Consider the following 18,558-nt stretch of genomic DNA (forward strand, 5'->3'; position numbering starts at 1 on the left):
TTTTTGTACATCTCAGAAAATGTGTAGATTGTAATACGTGTGATAAATATCATTGGAATTCTCAGCAATTTAAGTAATCACACACAAAGCTGGTGTAAAATATACCATATGAGATATAGTCATAATATAGATCCAGTCTTTCAGTTAAAATATGATTACGATGTTAGGTAACCCTGTTACCATACCTGTATGTCTGTTTATATTCTCATTTTAGTTATCTAGTTTTTAGTTGTGTGTGTGTTTGCTTCTGTACTTATTTAGATTCTTTTTCATTTTTTCATGTATTGTTAATTTATTTGGTCATTCATTAATTCTTTCATACACGTTTTTGTTTTCATTTCACCCACTTTGTGAAGAGATAAGTGGTATGAGAATGTGTTTGTCTGTATTATAATAATCTACAGTATAGACTGTGTGTCATAGCATATAACCTTAAATACCACAAACACCATTAACAAACAGTGAAACTATTGACATCCTATTCCCTTAATTAGCATGGTCAATCTGTGTTGGTTGGTTTAGATAGTAAGCTTATTATTTCATATTTTAAAATAAAGAATCAAATCAAACCAAATGCTTAATTGCGCTGGTAACACATTGCGCATGCGCAGTCAACACGGTGCCAATGTCGACCTGTAGCTAATTAATCAGCTCCAGGGAAAGTTGAGTTAGGGTCGTCGTTTCGCATTGTAGTTTACGCTTCACCTGGTTTTTCAACAGCAGAAAGTTTAAGAGTGTATTGTTCTGTAACTGTCGGTAGTCATTTTAAAAAATGTCAGCATGTTTCCATCTTCTCACAGAGTGAAACTCAACAGAGTCGCATTAAAAGACGTCGTTGGGCTAAAACTGGCGCCGCGACGGAGACGAGTCTCAAAGCCGTTGAATAACGTTACAGCTGACTCCAACAAACAAGAAGAAAAACATGTCGTTTCTGAAATAGTGTCAGTGAAGGACAATAGCAGCAATGAACCCGTCCAAACTTTTTTAACAGAACAAATGGCCCCAGAAAATGACCCAGACACGGCCAGTAGAGATGCTGGAGAGAAGAAGTGTGAGCCAAAGAGGAGAAATGATTTCCAGTCATGCAAAAGGAAAGATACGGAGTTAAAACAAGAGGGGCCGATCACTAGAGGCAAGTATCACCAGAGCAAACCAAACACCAGGAGCAAGGAAAGGTTGGAGAGACTCAAACCCAGGTTTACTCGGTGCTTTTGCGATGATTCAGAAAGTGCATCAGTGAAACCGTCAGTGGTGCACCGCCGGGTAAAACCGAAGGGCAAAATCCTCAAATTGTCTGGTAAAATGTCCAGCGAGGTGCCTTTGGCTGTAAACAACGCCACAAATAACCAAATTAAACCAAAATATGGTGCGGGAAAACCGTCTAGAAGGAGATGCAAACTGAGACGAGAGGATACTAATTGTAAAACTCGTGTGACCTTGGTTTCTAAAAGCCGCCGCGACAGAGGCAGAGAGGGACAGAGACAGATAGAGGGACAGAGTCAGGGACAGAGTCAGAGCAGGGTGGAGGCCCAGTCAGCTGGCTGTGATCCTCAGCTTGCGGGACAAGTGCGGACCGGAACACGGTCAACACCCACCGGACTCTCAAGTAAGGCGCACTTTGCTGTATCATTTGCTTAAGGTTGGGTTAGTTTTACCATCAGTACGCGTATGAAGTTGGTGACAGTGGGCCCTGCAAACTTTTTTTTTTTAATTGAGGATTTTCAGGTACTTAAAAGCTTTTAGCTAACTTGCGTTTTTTGTGCCTAAGTTTGATGAAACGTGTGAGATGCTAAGCTAACAGCGCGGCTAAATTGTCTTTACTAACTACCGTAAGTACCTTTTTCAGTTAATAACGTGCAGGGGGATCTTAAAATTTATTGCCAAGCACCATGTAAAATTGGCATTTACGACCCCTTGATATATTTTGATGCAGAATTAAATATGTGGTAGCTAATGGCATTGGGTGCATCCCTTTTAGATCAGCTCACAAGTGCCCTGCAGATCACCCCAGCTTGCTCAGGGCCCTTTGGAGGTTCCTACTTACTGTGTGCTTTTGAGTAGCTGCAGTGCTAGACATGAGGTTTGCAGGGACTCAGATAGACTGAGCTGGGTTTACTAATTGGATGAATTTGGTTGCTTAGTTAAAAAAAAGCGCAAAATGGGGGGGGAGAGTTTACATATTTCCACTGGGATAGTGTAATCTTCTCTGCTTTCCAATTTTCCATTAGGATTCTGAAGTTGGCCTCTGATTTGGGGTTGAGGGGAAAGTTAAGGCAAACTTAAATATTTAGCGGCTGATTCTCAGGTTTCGCACCACTTACACTTGTGAAAAGTGTTAGACATCATAGCAAAAGCCACTGTTTAAACCCACTTTCAAATTTGTGAAACGTTTTATTTTGCTTATGTAAACAGAAATAAGGCAATTTCACTGCTCTCACTGCCTAAACAGCGTTAAGGCTTTTGTTATGATTTCTAACACATTTTCACAAGTATAAGTGGTGCAAAAATGGAGAATCAGCCGCTAAATATTTATGTCTCCCTTAACCCCAAATGTAAAGCTGCAAATTGGAAGCTAACTTCAGCATTGTTTCTTCATTAAACCCCTGCAGTGGGATATAGCACTGTTAAAAAATGGATTTAAAATGCTGTGTAATGGTATTGGGTATACATTAGTGTTGCCCAGTTTGGGACTGTCACTGTATGGGAGATTGTCATGGATACTTCCATAGGAAAGTGGCTGTGCGCTGCTTTTTATCGAGATATGGAAGTTAAACAAAAGTGCATCTGCCAAACTAATCCTCATTAGTGAAACGTTCTCTCTGATAATATATAACGTGCTGTCGGAAAACACTTGAAATAAAGTATAAATCTCATCTTTGAGTGGCTTATAAATGCTCATTGTTGTTCCTTGTGGCTGATGGGGATAAAAACAACCACTAAGACTGTGGTTCTCATCAACCATTGCAGTGGCTGTTTTCCAACTGCCAGGCTCAGGGGACAGTAATGAGCTGATTACAGCTTGGTGCATCAGAATGCCCCTGCCTGGACAAGCTACACAAAGGTGAAATTTATGCTTTATCAGAGTCTTTTTCAAATAATAGCCTATTTTTAGATTTTACAAGGGAAACGACTCCAGTGATGAAGATTTACTGGTTGATTTGGCAAATGCATGTGTGGTTAACTTACCCACTCCCAATGAAGAGCAGTGCACAGCCCCTTTTCAAAACAAGTGCCTGGGACTGTCTCCCATGCAGTGAATGGGACAATCCATTACTGATGAACCAAAAAGTGAAACAAAACAACACATTACCATGGTAATAAGGTGTGTCCTTTTAGTGTTTAACAATTCCAAATGGCAAATTTTTACTGGAACTTTTGCACTATTTGACACGTTTTTGTTTCCATTTGCAGACATTGATCGAAAGGTGCATCCACGCCTCACTGGACTGGCTGGTTCAGATGAGGCTTTGAGAAGAGCTGTCAGAGCCTCTGGCTGTAGTCTCTGTGGTGACTGTAAATACATTTCCCCCCAGCAGAAGACATTGGGTAAGCAAGGGCAGAAAAGCAGTAGCCCAGGGGCAGAGCGGCCTATGTTCACTGTGACCCCTAAGAAGATTATTGTATGGATAGACCGGTACCCCAAGGTGACGCTTTGTGATGTAGCCCAAAACTATGATGCATCCAATCACGATTCAGGCATTGTGTTACCAGACGTGCTGAAGAACAAGGTTGTGCGTTGCTTCAAACGGGACATGAGAGCTGGATTTCAGTTTAGGCCCAGTTGTTTAGGGCACAGCAAACATGGAAATGATGAAAGTGCTCTGGCTAAAAATAGTGGGTTGTGTCCCAGGGTTAAGTCTGAGACGAGCATCTGTCAGCCTCAGAGTCTGACTGAAAACCAGTATCACCTGAAGGAACACACATATGCAGAGACATTATCCACTCATACCTCATGTCATTTCCTGAAGGGTTGGGCGAGTGAAGCCTCTGCAACTTGTTCTGCTTCTTCCTCGCTAGGTAAGCATACAAACAAGGGGGAGTGCAGGACTGGCATGTGGGACAGAGATGTTGAGGAGGACCCTGGGCCAGGATGTGACCTCATGAGAGAAGAGATGCATAGAGACAAAAGAGTAAAACTTGGGGACAGCATTGAAGATGGCAGTTTACCCTTCACTTCAGACTCAGAAAGCATTAGTTGTAATGACCCAGCAAAAACTAGAGACAAAGAGAAAACATGCTCTGGGATGTCTGCTGACAGCCAGTCATGTTTAGAACTTGCCATCAGGAGCTGCAGAGCTTTTGACTCAGCTGTGAAAGATTACTGTGTCCTCAAGAAACCTTGTGGTGAGATAGGCGACCTCAGAAAAACTGACGCAGCACATATGTCATCAGAGCGGTTCTGTCGAAGGACTGAATTGGACACAGATGAACTTGAGTCATTAACCTGCCAGAGAGTGAGGGTCTATTTCAGAAAACCAAATTTTTCTTGTGCACGCACATACATGTCCTGGCCCTTCTCTAACAGTGGTCAGACCCTTGCAGCACATGCTGGTACCACAGCCTGTCCAGCAGAGCCTATTGATCCATCCACTAGAGATAACACCCACTTTCCAATAAGTCAAAATCAGCCAGTTTCAACCAGCAACCGAACCAATGTCATGCTCCCAAATGCAGCTACAGTAAGCTCGACCAACCAGGTCTCTCATCGAAATGAAGAGAGAGGAGAAGATGGTGCAAGACATGGAAGAGAAGGAGATGGAGAAAGGGGGGAAGGACATGGTAATATGTCTTCACAGTCTTTGGCCGGCAAAAACATGGAGTTTGTACCTCTCTTTAGGAAAGAATCACTGGCCAGTCCTCTGACAGACATTGCTACACTTTCCACCCCTAGTCACCAATGGGAGCTTGGTAATGAAACAGTGTCAGCCCCATCTTTGCCTGCTAATGGACCTGAAACTGACAGCTCCATGTCTACCCCTTCCCCCTCAGAGCTTGGCCTGAGTGACTGGGAAACTGCCACTTTGTCCCCTATGTCATCTCGATTCCCACATGGTGGTTTGAGCAGCCTCTCGGTCACGCCATCCTCCCTCCCACCTTCATCTTTTCTGCTGAACAAAGTCAAAGGTGTTGAGTTGCCTGATGCACATTCTACATGCGCATCACCAACACCATCTTCCTCCTCACCCAAATATATTGTTAAAATGATAAAAGACCCATTGTTCTGCTGCGAAGACACCCGAATGACTTCATGCAGTTCTTCATCTAGCGCTCCTCCACACAACTCCGACTCCCTTCATTCATGTGATTCCTTCCTCCTCCTCCCTCAAGAGGAGCAAGAGAGTGATGGAGGCATTCTCACAAGCAGGAGCCCACCAAAACTTGAGCCTTATTATTATACAAGCCCCTGTAACCATGATGGAGTTGGAAAAGAGAGATCTCTGCTCAATGTCCCCATTGAACAGTGCAGAGAAACTGACTTAAACATGTTGTTGCTTCCACCACTGCTCTCTCCTGTTACTTCACCACAGTGGCACTCACGGACAAGCTTCCTGTCGCAAAGACCATGCAGCTCCGACGAGGAGGAGGAGGAGGAGGAGATGAGCAAAGACACCAACAGACAAAAAATGTTCCAAGGACATCACATGCCACAAATTGTGAATGGCAACAGTGAAAGCTACAAGAATGATCTTGAACACGGTGTTGAATTCAAGGGAGTATCGTCACATTTCAAAACTCTTACTGATGATACTCAAAGGGTACTTCAGTCTTCTCCCAGCAGTGATGAAGATGTAGATGATGGTAATGAAGAGGAGAATCAGAATGAAACTGATCACGAAGATGATGAGGCACAGGGTAGCAGTAAATCAGAGCAAGTTTCCTCAGATCCTAAAATAAAGGAAAAGATTACCTCAGGTGTTCTGACAGAATCCCGCTCTTCTCCCAGCAGTGAAGAAGATGATGGCGGAGCCTTCAATAGTGAGGGACAGCCACGTTCTGCTAGAGAAGAGGGATCAAGTGTATTTGAAATAGCAGGCGGTGAAAGGCATAAAACTAAAGCAGAGGCAGCTGGTGACACTCAGTCCTACATTTTGGATGAGTTCACAGCTTATGAACAAGATATCCTACTTGTGAATGTGATCCAGGATGACCCAGAGCTGTTTGACAAGCTGCCCCAGAAAAGTGTGCTGAAACTGGGTCCCACAAGGGTTAGTGAGGTCCCTAAAACCAGACCTACTGGAGTGGTGAAAATGCTGTTGCCAAGGACGAATGAAGCATCAGTGAAGTCTGAACAAAGGTAAGGGTTCATATTTGATAGCATCTCTCCTTACAGTCAAAGAAATTATGTGTAATCTTTTGTAAATGAAAGTTCTGTTATGTTATTTGTGTTTCAGATTGACGGCAATAAATATAGATTTTCACCGCATCAGTCCTGACATCAAAGGTATGCCCAGTGTACCAGTCAGAATTTTTAAAGTGATGTTTGAGATTAGTTGATGCTTCAAATCCTGTGAGCCAGTGGCTGACCAGACAAAAATGAACAGCCAAGAGCCATAATGCGAATTAGTATAAGTGACAACACAACATGCAAAAAGTTGTAATCATCTACAATAGAAGCAGACATCTTTTGTATATTTTTGATGCTGAATTGTACTGTCAGACCTCATCTTTGATTGACAGAACTCAGAAAATATCCATTCAACAATACCACAACCAATATTAAACTCATATGTAAAAAAAAAAAAAAAAAAGTGTTCTTTGAACAATGAAATATATCTTGCTCGGAATTTGCTTCAAGCAACATATTTTATCCAAAGATCGTCATGTAATTTTATTGTATTTTTATGTATCTTTTACAGAGGAGAGTGAAAGCCGGCCCTGGAGACCTCAGTGTAGCAGCACCCCTTTCAAAATGCAAAGCAACTCATGGCCCGCCACAGAGAAGCAAACCAAAACCATGGTAATGTAGTAACACTGCGTTGTGTTATATAGTGGACCACACTTCCCAGGACTATCTTTCAGAACTTTACTGCAAGGCACCAGGCTTGGAAACAGCATAACTTCTCTGCATTTGTAGAGAAACAAAGCATTTACAGGGTATCTCTTGCATCAAAGCTCTCTTGACAAAAACAGTTTCAGTTACTATATCAAGAGGTACGCTGTATAATGTTAAATCTGTCTTGTTTTTTTTGAACAGGGTCAATGTGATGCCAACAACAATCATGTAAATGGAGGGCCACAAAGGTACCTGTTTTTACACATTTCACGATGAAAACATTCTTTTACCCAATCAGATCTTCCAGTGTTGTGATAATTACTCTGTTTACGTCCTTCTTAATAGGAACCAGCCCATCCAGACAGTGAACTCCGCGCTTAATCACATCCCTCCATTCATGACTGTAAGAAATGGTGAGAAAATGAAAACAGCATAGATAATGACTTAAGTTTTAACTGGTGTCACTTGGTTTTCCAAAGTGGAGTAAACATCTTGAACAGTTGCTTATAAGTGCTCTGTTGGATGCTCTTCACACAGGGCCATGGACCACAACCCCAACAAACATGACAGAATTTAGGCGCCAGAAATCCAACACTGTAAGTATTCAATTAAATGAAGAACAGTCACTGTCTTCCCTCAAAACAAATGCCTCATTTATTAACATGTTTACGGGCTTTAGCTAAGATTTTCCACTACTTATCCTAAAGAATCTGACCAAACCTAATAAGATATAGACAAAATATATATGTACAATTCATGCTAGTACAGAATTATTGTTGAAAAGGTTTGTGCATTAAAAAAAAAATTTAAACTTTAAACAAGAAAGCAATATAATTGAATGTCCTTTATTCCTGATATGATTGATTGCACTACTTTTCCAATGTGAGACTTGGATTTTCCCAATTAAAAACAACAACAAAAAATATAATTAGGACAATATAGTATGCAAGTCTGCTTTAGGATATATGTAACAATTAAAATGAATATAAATGACATTAATCACCCTCTATTTCTCAGTCATATAGTTTAACCTAATCAGTGTCCATAGACTAAAATTACCGATACTAGTTGTAACTTTGGATAGATTCAAACAACAGTAACAGTAACATGATGTTGACTGTAAGGTAAATGAGTAATGCAGCATCTCCTCTCAACCTTCAGTATTGCAGGCAGTACTTCAGTGAATCACTGTCCTGCGGGTTCAAGATGTGTCGATTCCAGCATGTACCTGTAGAGGGAGATGAGAAGGTACGCTCAGAGGGAAATTATGCTGTTTTCTTGACTTGGCAAGCAGTACGCTAAACTATGAATATGCTGGTGCACTGCACGGACCTGTACCTTTTCTGTCATCAAGTAAAGAAGATTAAGTAGACAATTAACATTTGAATATAAAAGTTAATGTCAGTTTATTTAATTTAGCAATTCATCTCAGGTCAGTCATAGAAGTCATATTGAAAGCTGGTGCCTGTAAAGTTGAGTAATGGTTCATGCTAAAGCTCTCTGATTGGTGTTGATCACAGAGGCAACATCACCCTCTGCTGTGCCCGATCTGTAACTCCACACTTTTATTTCAAAACTGTGGAGTCATTTCATTGTTTTTTTTCTCTTTCAGTTCTGTGTTGACACTGTGACACGGTTCTCCAAAAATCCAATGTGCCTCCAGAAAGCAGGTACGATTTCAATGTCTACAATTATTTAACCTCAAACAGACACAGTCCATACAGTGTGAATGTGTTTCTTCTAAGTGACACGTCTGTGTGAATGTCTTTATCTCTCTCAACTGATCGTCATTCTTAATCTTTTTACCTTTTTGCTACATCATCTGTCCGCTCTACGTCTCTCTCTCTCTCTCTCTCTCACTCTCTCTACTTGGCTCTCCTGCCTGTTTCATTTTTATCTCCAGGAGCTGTGTTTACAGGCTACTACCAGAGCAACCCACCAGGAGTGTATTTCTCCATGCCAGTGCTTCTGTCACTCCTCTGGGCTCTACTCAAAGCTGGCATGGTGTCTGATGTCTTCTCAGTCCTCAGCGTCAGCTTGGCCCACAAGATAGTGGTCAGTCGGGTTTTCATCCATCTGTCAACAACAAAGTCATGGTGCAGTTACAGTACACCTTGTAGTCCAGTAGAAAGCAGGGCTTATTCTATTTTGCATGGCCAGAGAAGGACTGTAATGGTAAAACATTGGTTTGTATGAACAGCATGTAAACTTTTTGCGCCTGAAAATAAATTCTGAACATTTATCCCTTTTCCTCTCTTGGTAGCCTGGCCATGAGTTCCTGCTAGCTCTTTTCAACTATGTAAGAGAAAAGGGTCTGGTGGGCTGTGTACCTGAACTCATGCAGCTCACATTCAAGGTATCTGGATTCCTACTCACTTAACTTACTGTATTGTAGCAGAATCTGAATGTTGTTTTGTGTATATAAATGTCTCCTCATGTATTGACAGATGGCCACTGCTGGGCTAGTGCTGAGTTTGGATTGCTTTGACTGTGTAAAAAACACTCCTGAGTTCCAGCAGACAGTCCATCCAAACTCACCTGTTTCAGTGTCTGGCAACCACAAGTGAGTGGAACATCACTTTTATACAAGTGGTTATTTACCCTCTCTTCTCTTGTGTTTTTTTTTTTTTGCCGTCAGTAGAAGCAGCTGCCTGACTCTATCTTTGTTATCAAAGGTTATCAGTGTCCACCAGTGCACCCTTTCCAGAGTACCTGAATTTGGCCCACGCCATTGTGGAGATAGAGGTTAGTTCTTTTCTTCGGTAGATTACTTTTGTCAGTTGATCCACGAGAATGAAATGGTTTTGTGTTTAATCTGTCGTTGCACTCAGGCCTGCTTTTATGCTTTGTGTCGGTCAGCTTTGTACGAAGCAAGAGGACTGGAGGCGGATGGGGGAGGTTTTCAAGTCCATTTGTCAATCCTGCCAACATCCCAACCAAGTGGAGCACATCAGCGGTCGAGTTGCAATAGCGCTCCTGTCTGAGAGTAAAGACAAGCTGTCACTGCCCTTTGCTGCCTTGGCTGAGACAGGTCCAAACTCCTTACTTCAGATAAAAATTATTTAACTGCATTGTTTCTAACTCATGGTTCTCTGTTCATATTATTTTTTGATTTAAAAATTCATAATGATGCTTGAAGGTTTGATTACTCTCATTTTTTAGTGTGTCAGAGTGAAGGTGAGGACAGCCTGATCAGGAGTTTCTTAGGCAGAATTGGAGTCTCGCTTATGTTAAGATACCACAAAACACACCAGTGGGCCAAGGTAAATACAGTGTGTGTGTGTGTGTGTTTCACATGCCTGTCTTCTGTCTAGATGTGTCTGTCTTCACTCAAGGAAACTAATGTAGCCAGTTATAATCTGTTACTCTGTGAATGAAAGTAGCCTCCGGAAATAGTTTACTTGTGTTTTATCAACTTGACTTAAACAATTCAGACATTTCTCACTTTGTACAAAAACAAACAATTGAATTGTTACAGTAATTGGACTTTTTGTGAGACATGTAGAACCTTTGTGATATGATGGTAACACGTAAACACAGCAGCCACTCCCATCTTTGTTATCACTAAAAAGTTGTACAATTTAAGATAGAATATTTTAAGCAATGTATATCTGGTATTTAGGTGTGTGTGTGTGTGTGTGTGTGTGTGTGTGTGTGTAAATGTAGGGTCGGAAGGTGGTGGAGGTGCTGTCCTTGTCAAAGGTCAACTACTCGATGCTGAAGGGTTTGTTTGGGAATGAGGACGGCGCATCACGCTGCTTCCTGGTCACTGTGGCTACTGAGCTCTTCCTCCTGAGTGGCAGCGTGGAGGGAGCTCTAAACACACTCCGAGGTAACCGCTGTTATCACTCATTTTAAGATATGTAACATTTATGTTTGATGATCAGAAACATCAAATGGCTGTCATATAAACCAGAGAAATTAAATTTTAAACATAATTTAGAGTAACTAGTATGCTTGATGCTCTATGGGAAAAGAAAAAGGAATGAAGCAATTTGTTTTTCATAAGATATTGTTATGGCATACTTGAAATACAGGTGAGAAGGCACATTTTTACTTCTGTGGACAGTAAACACCTCATTAAAAAAGGACTCTGGAGTTGGACACTGATGTGGCTCAATCACAGCTAGAAACATTGCTACAAATAAAGCTCTACTGATTTGAATGCCAATCAACAACCCCATATTATAGCCCCCATAGTTCTTTTTATTTATAGGACACCCTATAAATCATACATACTCAAGAGGGGGACTCCGGTCCAAGTCTGGACCAAATAACAATTTAATCTGGACTGGGACCAATATTTCACTGCAGCCTGACCTGGACTGCTTTTGAATGACACATCGGTATCACGTCACCCCACCTGTCTTTAATCAGCTGCTCGCTAGACGCCACAGTTAGCAAGGTTGTAGTCGATGTTGGCGCTCTGGCTTGTTCAAAACTAGCCAATACTACTAAATAAAGGTTGACCATGAAAACTGTGCATTCAAGCATTAGTGGACTGGTCTTGTTCTTCATTCTGCCTGAAGTCATGCGTGATTTGCAATGAAACAGTGGCCATATTGAAGAGTGGTAACGTAAAACACCACTGCAACACCATACATGCCCATTTTGAACAAAACTATCCTGGAAACACAGAGGTAAGAACCACAAAATTGAACCAGTTGAAGTCGTCATATCACCTACATCAGCATAATTGTAAAATCAATTGATGAATACAGTAAAGAACTCATACCGCAGCAGACTTACTAATGAACACACCAGTGTGCTATTGATTGGACATGGAGACACAACAGAGGTGTCACTTCTCTCATTAATACAGAAATGCTGTTCATGTACAGAGTTTTGTACTGAAATATCATGTAATGCACCCTTAGTGGACATTTGATGCTGTGTAGATTTGGTTAGTGAACCTCTAAGACTTATATTTGAGTATCCCTGCTAATAAATAATGCTTTAGGAATCTATTCAATAAATTGTGTGTTTATTTATGCATCTGTTAATCCAGAAAACAAATGGTTCCTGAGTTCGTGCTTGTGGCCATGTGAGCCTGCTGATCTGGAGAGTAGAAGTCGTGTGCTGATGCGTCTGGCTGAGAAAACCTCTCACAGAGACACGCTGGAGGTCCTCCGTAATCTCCCTGGAATCAAAGAGCCAAATGGTGAGAAAACACAACCAGTTCTGTTCCCAGTTTTGTCACCTTTAGCCACTTAACTCCAGAACCAGAACTTAATTTTGTGAACAGCTGATATATTCTGCATATTTCAGGGCATGGCTCTAGGGCTGGCAGTGTTGGTCTGTCGGTTGGTCAGTCTGTCCACCATTTTGGAAGAATAAATCAAGAACTGTTGCATGGGTTGCCATGAAATTTTGTACAGACATTCATGATCCTATTGATAATGACCCCCCTTCCTCTAGTGCCACTATGAAATCGACATTTTTGTTTTTTAGTCAAATACCTCAGATATATTCATGCTGCTCAGATTCCCTGACTTTTCATCCTGTGCCACCAGTAGGTCAATTGTGTGTAATTGTGTGTATGTTTTGTTTTCCTCAGACCTTGTCGATATCTCCAGGTACAGTCCCCTGTTTAACTCTCACCTACAAGTGTGTATGGACAGACAGATACTTCCTGTAGCCTCAGACACAGTGGACTTCATGCTCTTGAAAAACCTGGCAGTTGACCAGGCGGTGCTGCAGATACTTTTACATAAACTGGGGAAACAAAACTTGTGGCTCCGTGCAAGAGAAGTCTTCAGACGTAAGTATCCCCTTCTAATTTATCGGCTGCTCATCTTGGATCGTAAACACAATGCAGGAAAAAGCATCCGCATGTTGGGTTATAGATCTCTGACTTTATTGGACTTAAACAGCAACTTCATAAACACATTATCCAATAAAAATAAATGTCAAGTTATTCTAACAGTGTTGTTCCATCTATTGATTCAACGGCTTAATTAATGTGTACGTTCACCAGACTCTCTGAGTGTGGGGTACTACGCAGGTGTATCAGCTCCCCCTGGTTTCATGGCACTGATCGTCCCCTGTCGACTGGGGGAGGTTGAGCTGGCTCTCACCTTTGAAATGTTCATCACTGTCAATGCAACAGTCATTGTCCACCTTACAGAGACCACGACTTCCTGCCTCAGCATCACTCTGAAAAGGTAACGTGTGTATGTGTGTGATGGGTATTTGTGTGTGAGCGAGCCCTCGTTCCATTATGTGATCTGTATGTACATGATGGTCCTGCTTCCTCCTCTTCCAGGACTCAAAGCTGTGAGAGCGAGTACCTCTCTGCTGGTAGCCGCCTGCTCTCCGCAGCATGTATCCCTCAGCCCAAACTAATTGTTCACTACACAGCAGTTAACTCCTCACAGGAGCAAGTGTTCACACTTGACATTCCCTCTGCTCGACGCTGGCTCCGCCACAATCATTTGTGGGCCAATGAGGTGTGGACGCACTAGACCAAACCGTTACTCCCCCCTATAGTCACCCTGAAACTGTTCATGTTCCAGAGACATCAGTTGACTCTGGGAAAACAACCAATGAAATCAGGAAAACGAACGCATGTGCATTTCTGTTGGCTTGTACGTTTGTAACACTCAATGGTGCTATTTCAATTTAGCTTTTGACTAAGAAGCAGAAAATCAGAAGATCACCACCAAAGACTGACGCCAGAACTTTACCCTGTTTGTTTTTTTACAAATCTAATAATTTATCTTTGTTCAGATTTCTTTTAAAATATGTTAAAGGAGTTATTTTGTTAATTCCCTGTCGTTTCCAGAGGAGTTCTTTTAGCTCATTTGTCTTTCATTTATGTCACTCAGTGTTTATGTGATTTACTATTTTGAAAAAATAAAGTCTGTGGGGGAAGTCCAGCATATATTTGTAGGGTTGTTGTTGTTACAAATATTATAGATTTTGTTTACTTAATTGTAAATAACATCTGAGTGTAAATAGGTCTATATTTATAATGGTGTTAAGTCTTTGACAGTATTATGTTACTGAATTATATTAGTGATTGTCAAAACCTCAACTGTTGCCAGTTCAAGAGCTGTGAATTTACATTTCCTTTGTATGACGTTTTTATAAAACCGCTGTTCTGCTCCAAAAGGTTTGGCTCTGTGTTGTTTCTTCATAGAAGGATGGTATGCATGTAATGCCGCCAGTTACTCCCCTGTAGTCTTAACATTATTTCCCTGGTGTCCATGAGCATATACACACGTTTCAGGAAACTCAATATCACATTATAGTGTTCCCAGACAACTGACCATCTGGTAAGCGGTACAAATCATGAATCAGTTCTAGTGGCTTTCACCTTTACTTTTTCAAGATATGTTTCTCTTAATATTGCAACCCTCTCCAGTCATATCCACCTGTCTGTTGGTTTTGGGGGATGTCATGAAAAAGTAACATCACTGCATGTCTGCTGCAGTTATCAGTGCCTGGAACTGATTTGAGAAGCTTGATTACTGGCTTATTAATCAAGGTTGAAGGGGTGAAGCATTTTGTCCTGCTGGATTATAAGTATGACACCAATTGACCTGCTGGCCTGATGATGCATGACACTGAAAGGCCTGATAATTAAGACTGATATGGAAGTTACACACATCGCAGTTCCTGTTTGTTGGACAAAGGATGGACTTCTTAATGGTGAGTTTCTCTTGTTTTATGTCAAGCTGACCTGAAAAATCCCCTCTCCAGACTCTTAATGCAAATTACAATAGCTGCATGCACACAGACTCCCGGCTGCCATGACAGCTAAGAAACTACACGTCACTGGCCAGTGTTATCTGGTTTAAGGTCTATGCTCCTCAGTGCCTTTAAAACTGGGAGAAAATGTGTTTGAAATAACTATCCAAACACATCCTCACATAAAATCTGTCCTTTTTATTGGCACAAATGCATTTTCTCATTTCATCTATATTAAAGGTAAAGAGCTACATATGGCTGACATCGCGCCCCTCGCATATGTGTTTCAGTGCCATGTGTATGTATTTTACAAGCCCAATATAAAGGTGTTACAGAGCAACCAAACCACCAGGGGGGAGTACTGGACTGTGCTGAGATGAATCAGCAGGCATGGTTCCTTGATATAGATGTCAGGCAAATTAATGAAATGTGGATAAAATTTAAAAGATGCTGGTGGAAGTAGAAGAAAATAGACCTCTGTCAAGACAGCTGTAATAGCGGACAGCTCCTGTTTAGCACTTTCTCACACTTTTATTCCAACAGCTGGAGCAGAGGATGATCTTTATCTAAGTCAAGCCATTTAACTTACTGTAGTGTCTATCCCATTATCTCACTTCTCAATTTCTTAACGTCAAGATACTTTTCAACTTGAGGTCTATTTATATGGACCAGAAAGAGCTCCTTTGTCATTTATAAAATGGTGCAGCTGCTGCATTTGGGTTTCTCTGGCAGCAGTTAGGCCTAAAAGTTTGGGATGACCCAAGAAAAATGAGAGACAACTGTTTGAGACGCAGGGACAGTGGGATGATAGGGAGACAGATGGACTGAGGGATTGAATGATTGCACAGTTCATCACTTTCTACTGTTACCTCCCTCCCCCACCCTCATTCAGCATTGCAATTAGTTGGAGCCTCCTGCAGCATACATTTAGCAAAACACTGCAGATCATCTGTTTTTCCTTCTATCGTCACAATCTGTGAGATGGTCCTGAGAGGCGAGCTGGGGGGCAAGTAAGAGTAAAAATAGGCCTGGTCGACCTTCACGTGGTCTAGATACATGAATGTCTGTTGAGATGTTATTTCATGTTAACATTGTCAAGGGGCCTGCACCATTCAGTCAGATGATATGCTGTAAATAATGGAAAATGACCATATTGGGCAAACCGGCGCCAAAGTGTGTGTCGTCCAGGGATAGAGATAATCCTAACACAGAACCATTTGTGTGATTTTTTTTTTCTTCTCCTCAAAGCAGTGCTCTCTAAATCATATTCACCCCTGCCTGAAGGCTCAATAACCTTCACTACCCTCCAGACTTTAGCCTGTGTCATCTCAGAGCTGATGTGTCATCTGACAATGACTTCCTCAGACTTGAAGAATAGTAATTAACACACTGATTTATCCGCTTGTGTGCGCAGTCTGCAGTGGCTTTATGAAAGGCCTTTGTGAAACAGAAGGCACCACAGGCTATTCCATCCGGAGGAGTGTTTTCTCACTTTGACGTATCAACATAACCTCTAGTGTGTTTGCAAGTCATCCATCCTTTTATCCGCCCCTTGCTTACTTTGATCACCTTGCGAGGTCACTGTAAATCAACCACCATCTCCCTCTCTGCCTGAGTCACTGTTGTTCTTTCCTTTAACCATGAGATAAATGGGGTAACACTTGTGACCTTATGTCAAATTAAGTTTGATAAGTGTCTCATATGATCTCACTTAGATAATTACCAAACCCCACAGCTTTGACCCTTCTTCCAATTCCTCTGCTGCACTAGTTGCTTTCTTGCAAACGCTTGTGTAACTTGTGTTTTTGTAGTTGACCTCGGCTTCGTCCTCATTAGTGTTTATGAGTTACAGCCCAAAGGTTATTCAAATTCCTTCAGCCCAGTATTTCAACTAAAGTTAGCGGACAGTCTTTAAAGCATGGGTATTGAATAAATTAAAAAACAAATTGATTGATTGAGAAAACAATCTGAACACAATGTTAATTTAGTAATTGTTCGGGACCTTTCAATCATACCGCATGATTTTCATCAGGAGTTAGAGTTTGCCTAGTTGTCAAGAAGTTCAAATGTTTTCTTTGCACTTCAAAGACTTTTTGTCCATGTTGGCTTGGAAGCTGAAGTTCAGAGTTTATTCTTGACTTTAGAAATAGAAAGTGATTTAAAAAATCTCAGCATGAGATCCATTTAATAGCCGTTTTTCCTGATGAGATCTGTGTGTAAGAAGGAAAACACAAACTCTCCACAGCTGGAAAGAATGGATAAGTCCAAAAAAAATGTATGTAAGATGGGTGTATGTAACAGAGTCTGACTATATTATTTACCATGAGGAGAGCCTTTCATTTTAGTCACATAGGCATTAACAGGATGGATGTCAGATCGCTTTTGCATTGGTAAACAAGTCCAAAGGAAATTTTTGCCAACGGCTGTAGTGATTCACAGCTCTTTCATTACTGCAACAGATATTATGAAAAAGACTACTGACAGGATATAGAGCACTTACTGTGGATGTGAGTACATATGACACACCACAATTAGGTGATTAGTCAGCCCTGTAAAATATGTTTCTAAATAAATGCTCTCTGCAAAGTGAGTCACCCATTTATTCATTTTCCTATTGTCAGCCAGCCAATGCAGACATGATGCTTCCCCAGATGTTAATAACACAAAGCGTGACACGTGCTAATGGTGTGGCCTAATCATATGCTTTCAAGATGTGAGACGATAAATACAGAGACAGATGCAACTTGTGGAGTGACATGGTGGAAAGATGTGTTGATGCAAAATTCATCCCTGCTTCATAACTTATTCATTCAAATGCTTGTTTTATAGGCCTCTGTTGGTGAATAATAACTTAAGAGCTTTTTGAGATGAGCAACAGATCGATACTCTTTCATATCCCAGGACTCTAACATGTCCATGAATACTTTACAACTCTGTGTTTCAGAAACCGCTATTTAAAACTCCACCATGATGCAAGTTGAGCATCAAATATGAGAAAAACATGGATGTTCATTATGTGTATTTCTACTTGCTGCTATTTTTGGTTTTCAGAGTTCAAGAAATCAGATGCATGCACAATGAATTTTGGTTTCCAAAACAAGTTTTAAAATGGCAAAAAAAAAAAACTATTTTACAACAAACAAACAAAAAAAGAGCCAAGTATAATATCTGACTGACTGGATAGTTTATTGTGTTCTTAATGCTTTAAATATATGTACATCTTATTTGATGTTTGTATGTTGTATATTCCTACAGAGATTTATAGTTATTTATGCTGTAATATTCATATAGAGTCTGTCTGAAATGTCTCTCTTTTCACTGTTGAAAATTATTTTGCTGAGGTCCAACAATAAGGTTTAATTTCAGTGTAATTCAAGTTTGACAGTCAAGTTTCACTTTTTCCATGGCTATCCTGTCACCTCCAATGCAGATGAAAAAATATGGAACATTCCTGGAACAATATCTTTATCATTTTATCCGTCACTTAACACCACAGCTTACAAATTAAGAAAACAGGCCTACTCTGAGTCTCCAGTAAGACTCTTCAGTAATATTTAGCCAACCTAAATGCACCAGCTGGAGGGTCAGGATTCAGTATTCCCCGTGTACAGTATGAACATCAATCATAATTAGCTTTGTGTGCTGTAGGAGTGATATCCTTAGGGAACGCTAAATCAAATACAATTAATGACTCCTGGTTTTATCCCATTTCATGTTATTTAATTTCCTTTAACGTTACGCAGAAGAACTTTATTTAATTTCCTTTAACTTTACGCTTGAGAACTTTTCGCATGCACGCGCATCCCCCCATCCCTCACTATCGGGAACGAGCGCCCCTCTCCTCCCCCTCCCTCCCTCCCTGGGGCGGAAGT

General features: G+C 41.0%; 1 protein-coding gene across 5 annotated transcripts; it reads left to right on the forward strand.

Annotated features, from left to right (window-relative positions):
• Positions 1 to 597: 597 nt before the first annotated feature.
• Positions 598 to 14,107, forward strand: topaz1 (testis and ovary specific TOPAZ 1). Of its 5 annotated transcripts, none has more exons than XM_044336264.1 (21): positions 599 to 1,132; positions 3,412 to 3,546; positions 4,018 to 6,295; positions 6,393 to 6,442; positions 6,858 to 6,958; positions 7,196 to 7,242; positions 7,340 to 7,407; positions 7,532 to 7,590; positions 8,156 to 8,242; positions 8,607 to 8,664; positions 8,898 to 9,049; positions 9,258 to 9,350; positions 9,442 to 9,557; positions 9,670 to 9,739; positions 9,854 to 10,025; positions 10,157 to 10,257; positions 10,661 to 10,826; positions 12,003 to 12,155; positions 12,552 to 12,755; positions 12,972 to 13,158; positions 13,260 to 14,107. In XM_044336264.1, exons 1-21 carry the CDS (start codon positions 781 to 783, stop codon positions 13,456 to 13,458), a joined length of 4,848 nt encoding a protein of 1,615 aa, XP_044192199.1. In that variant the 5' UTR covers positions 599 to 780; the 3' UTR covers positions 13,459 to 14,107. The 5 variants fall into 5 exon arrangements, with proteins under 5 accessions (XP_044192197.1, XP_044192199.1, XP_044192198.1 ...); XM_044336266.1 differs by lacking the exon at positions 599 to 1,132 and adding an exon at positions 1,613 to 1,725; XM_044336265.1 differs by lacking the exon at positions 599 to 1,132 and adding an exon at positions 1,732 to 1,829.
• Positions 14,108 to 18,558: the final 4,451 nt, after the last annotated feature.

The sequence above is a fragment of the Thunnus albacares genome, chromosome 19, assembly GCF_914725855.1.
Source record: "Thunnus albacares chromosome 19, fThuAlb1.1, whole genome shotgun sequence".
NCBI lineage: Eukaryota > Metazoa > Chordata > Actinopteri > Scombriformes > Scombridae > Thunnus > Thunnus albacares.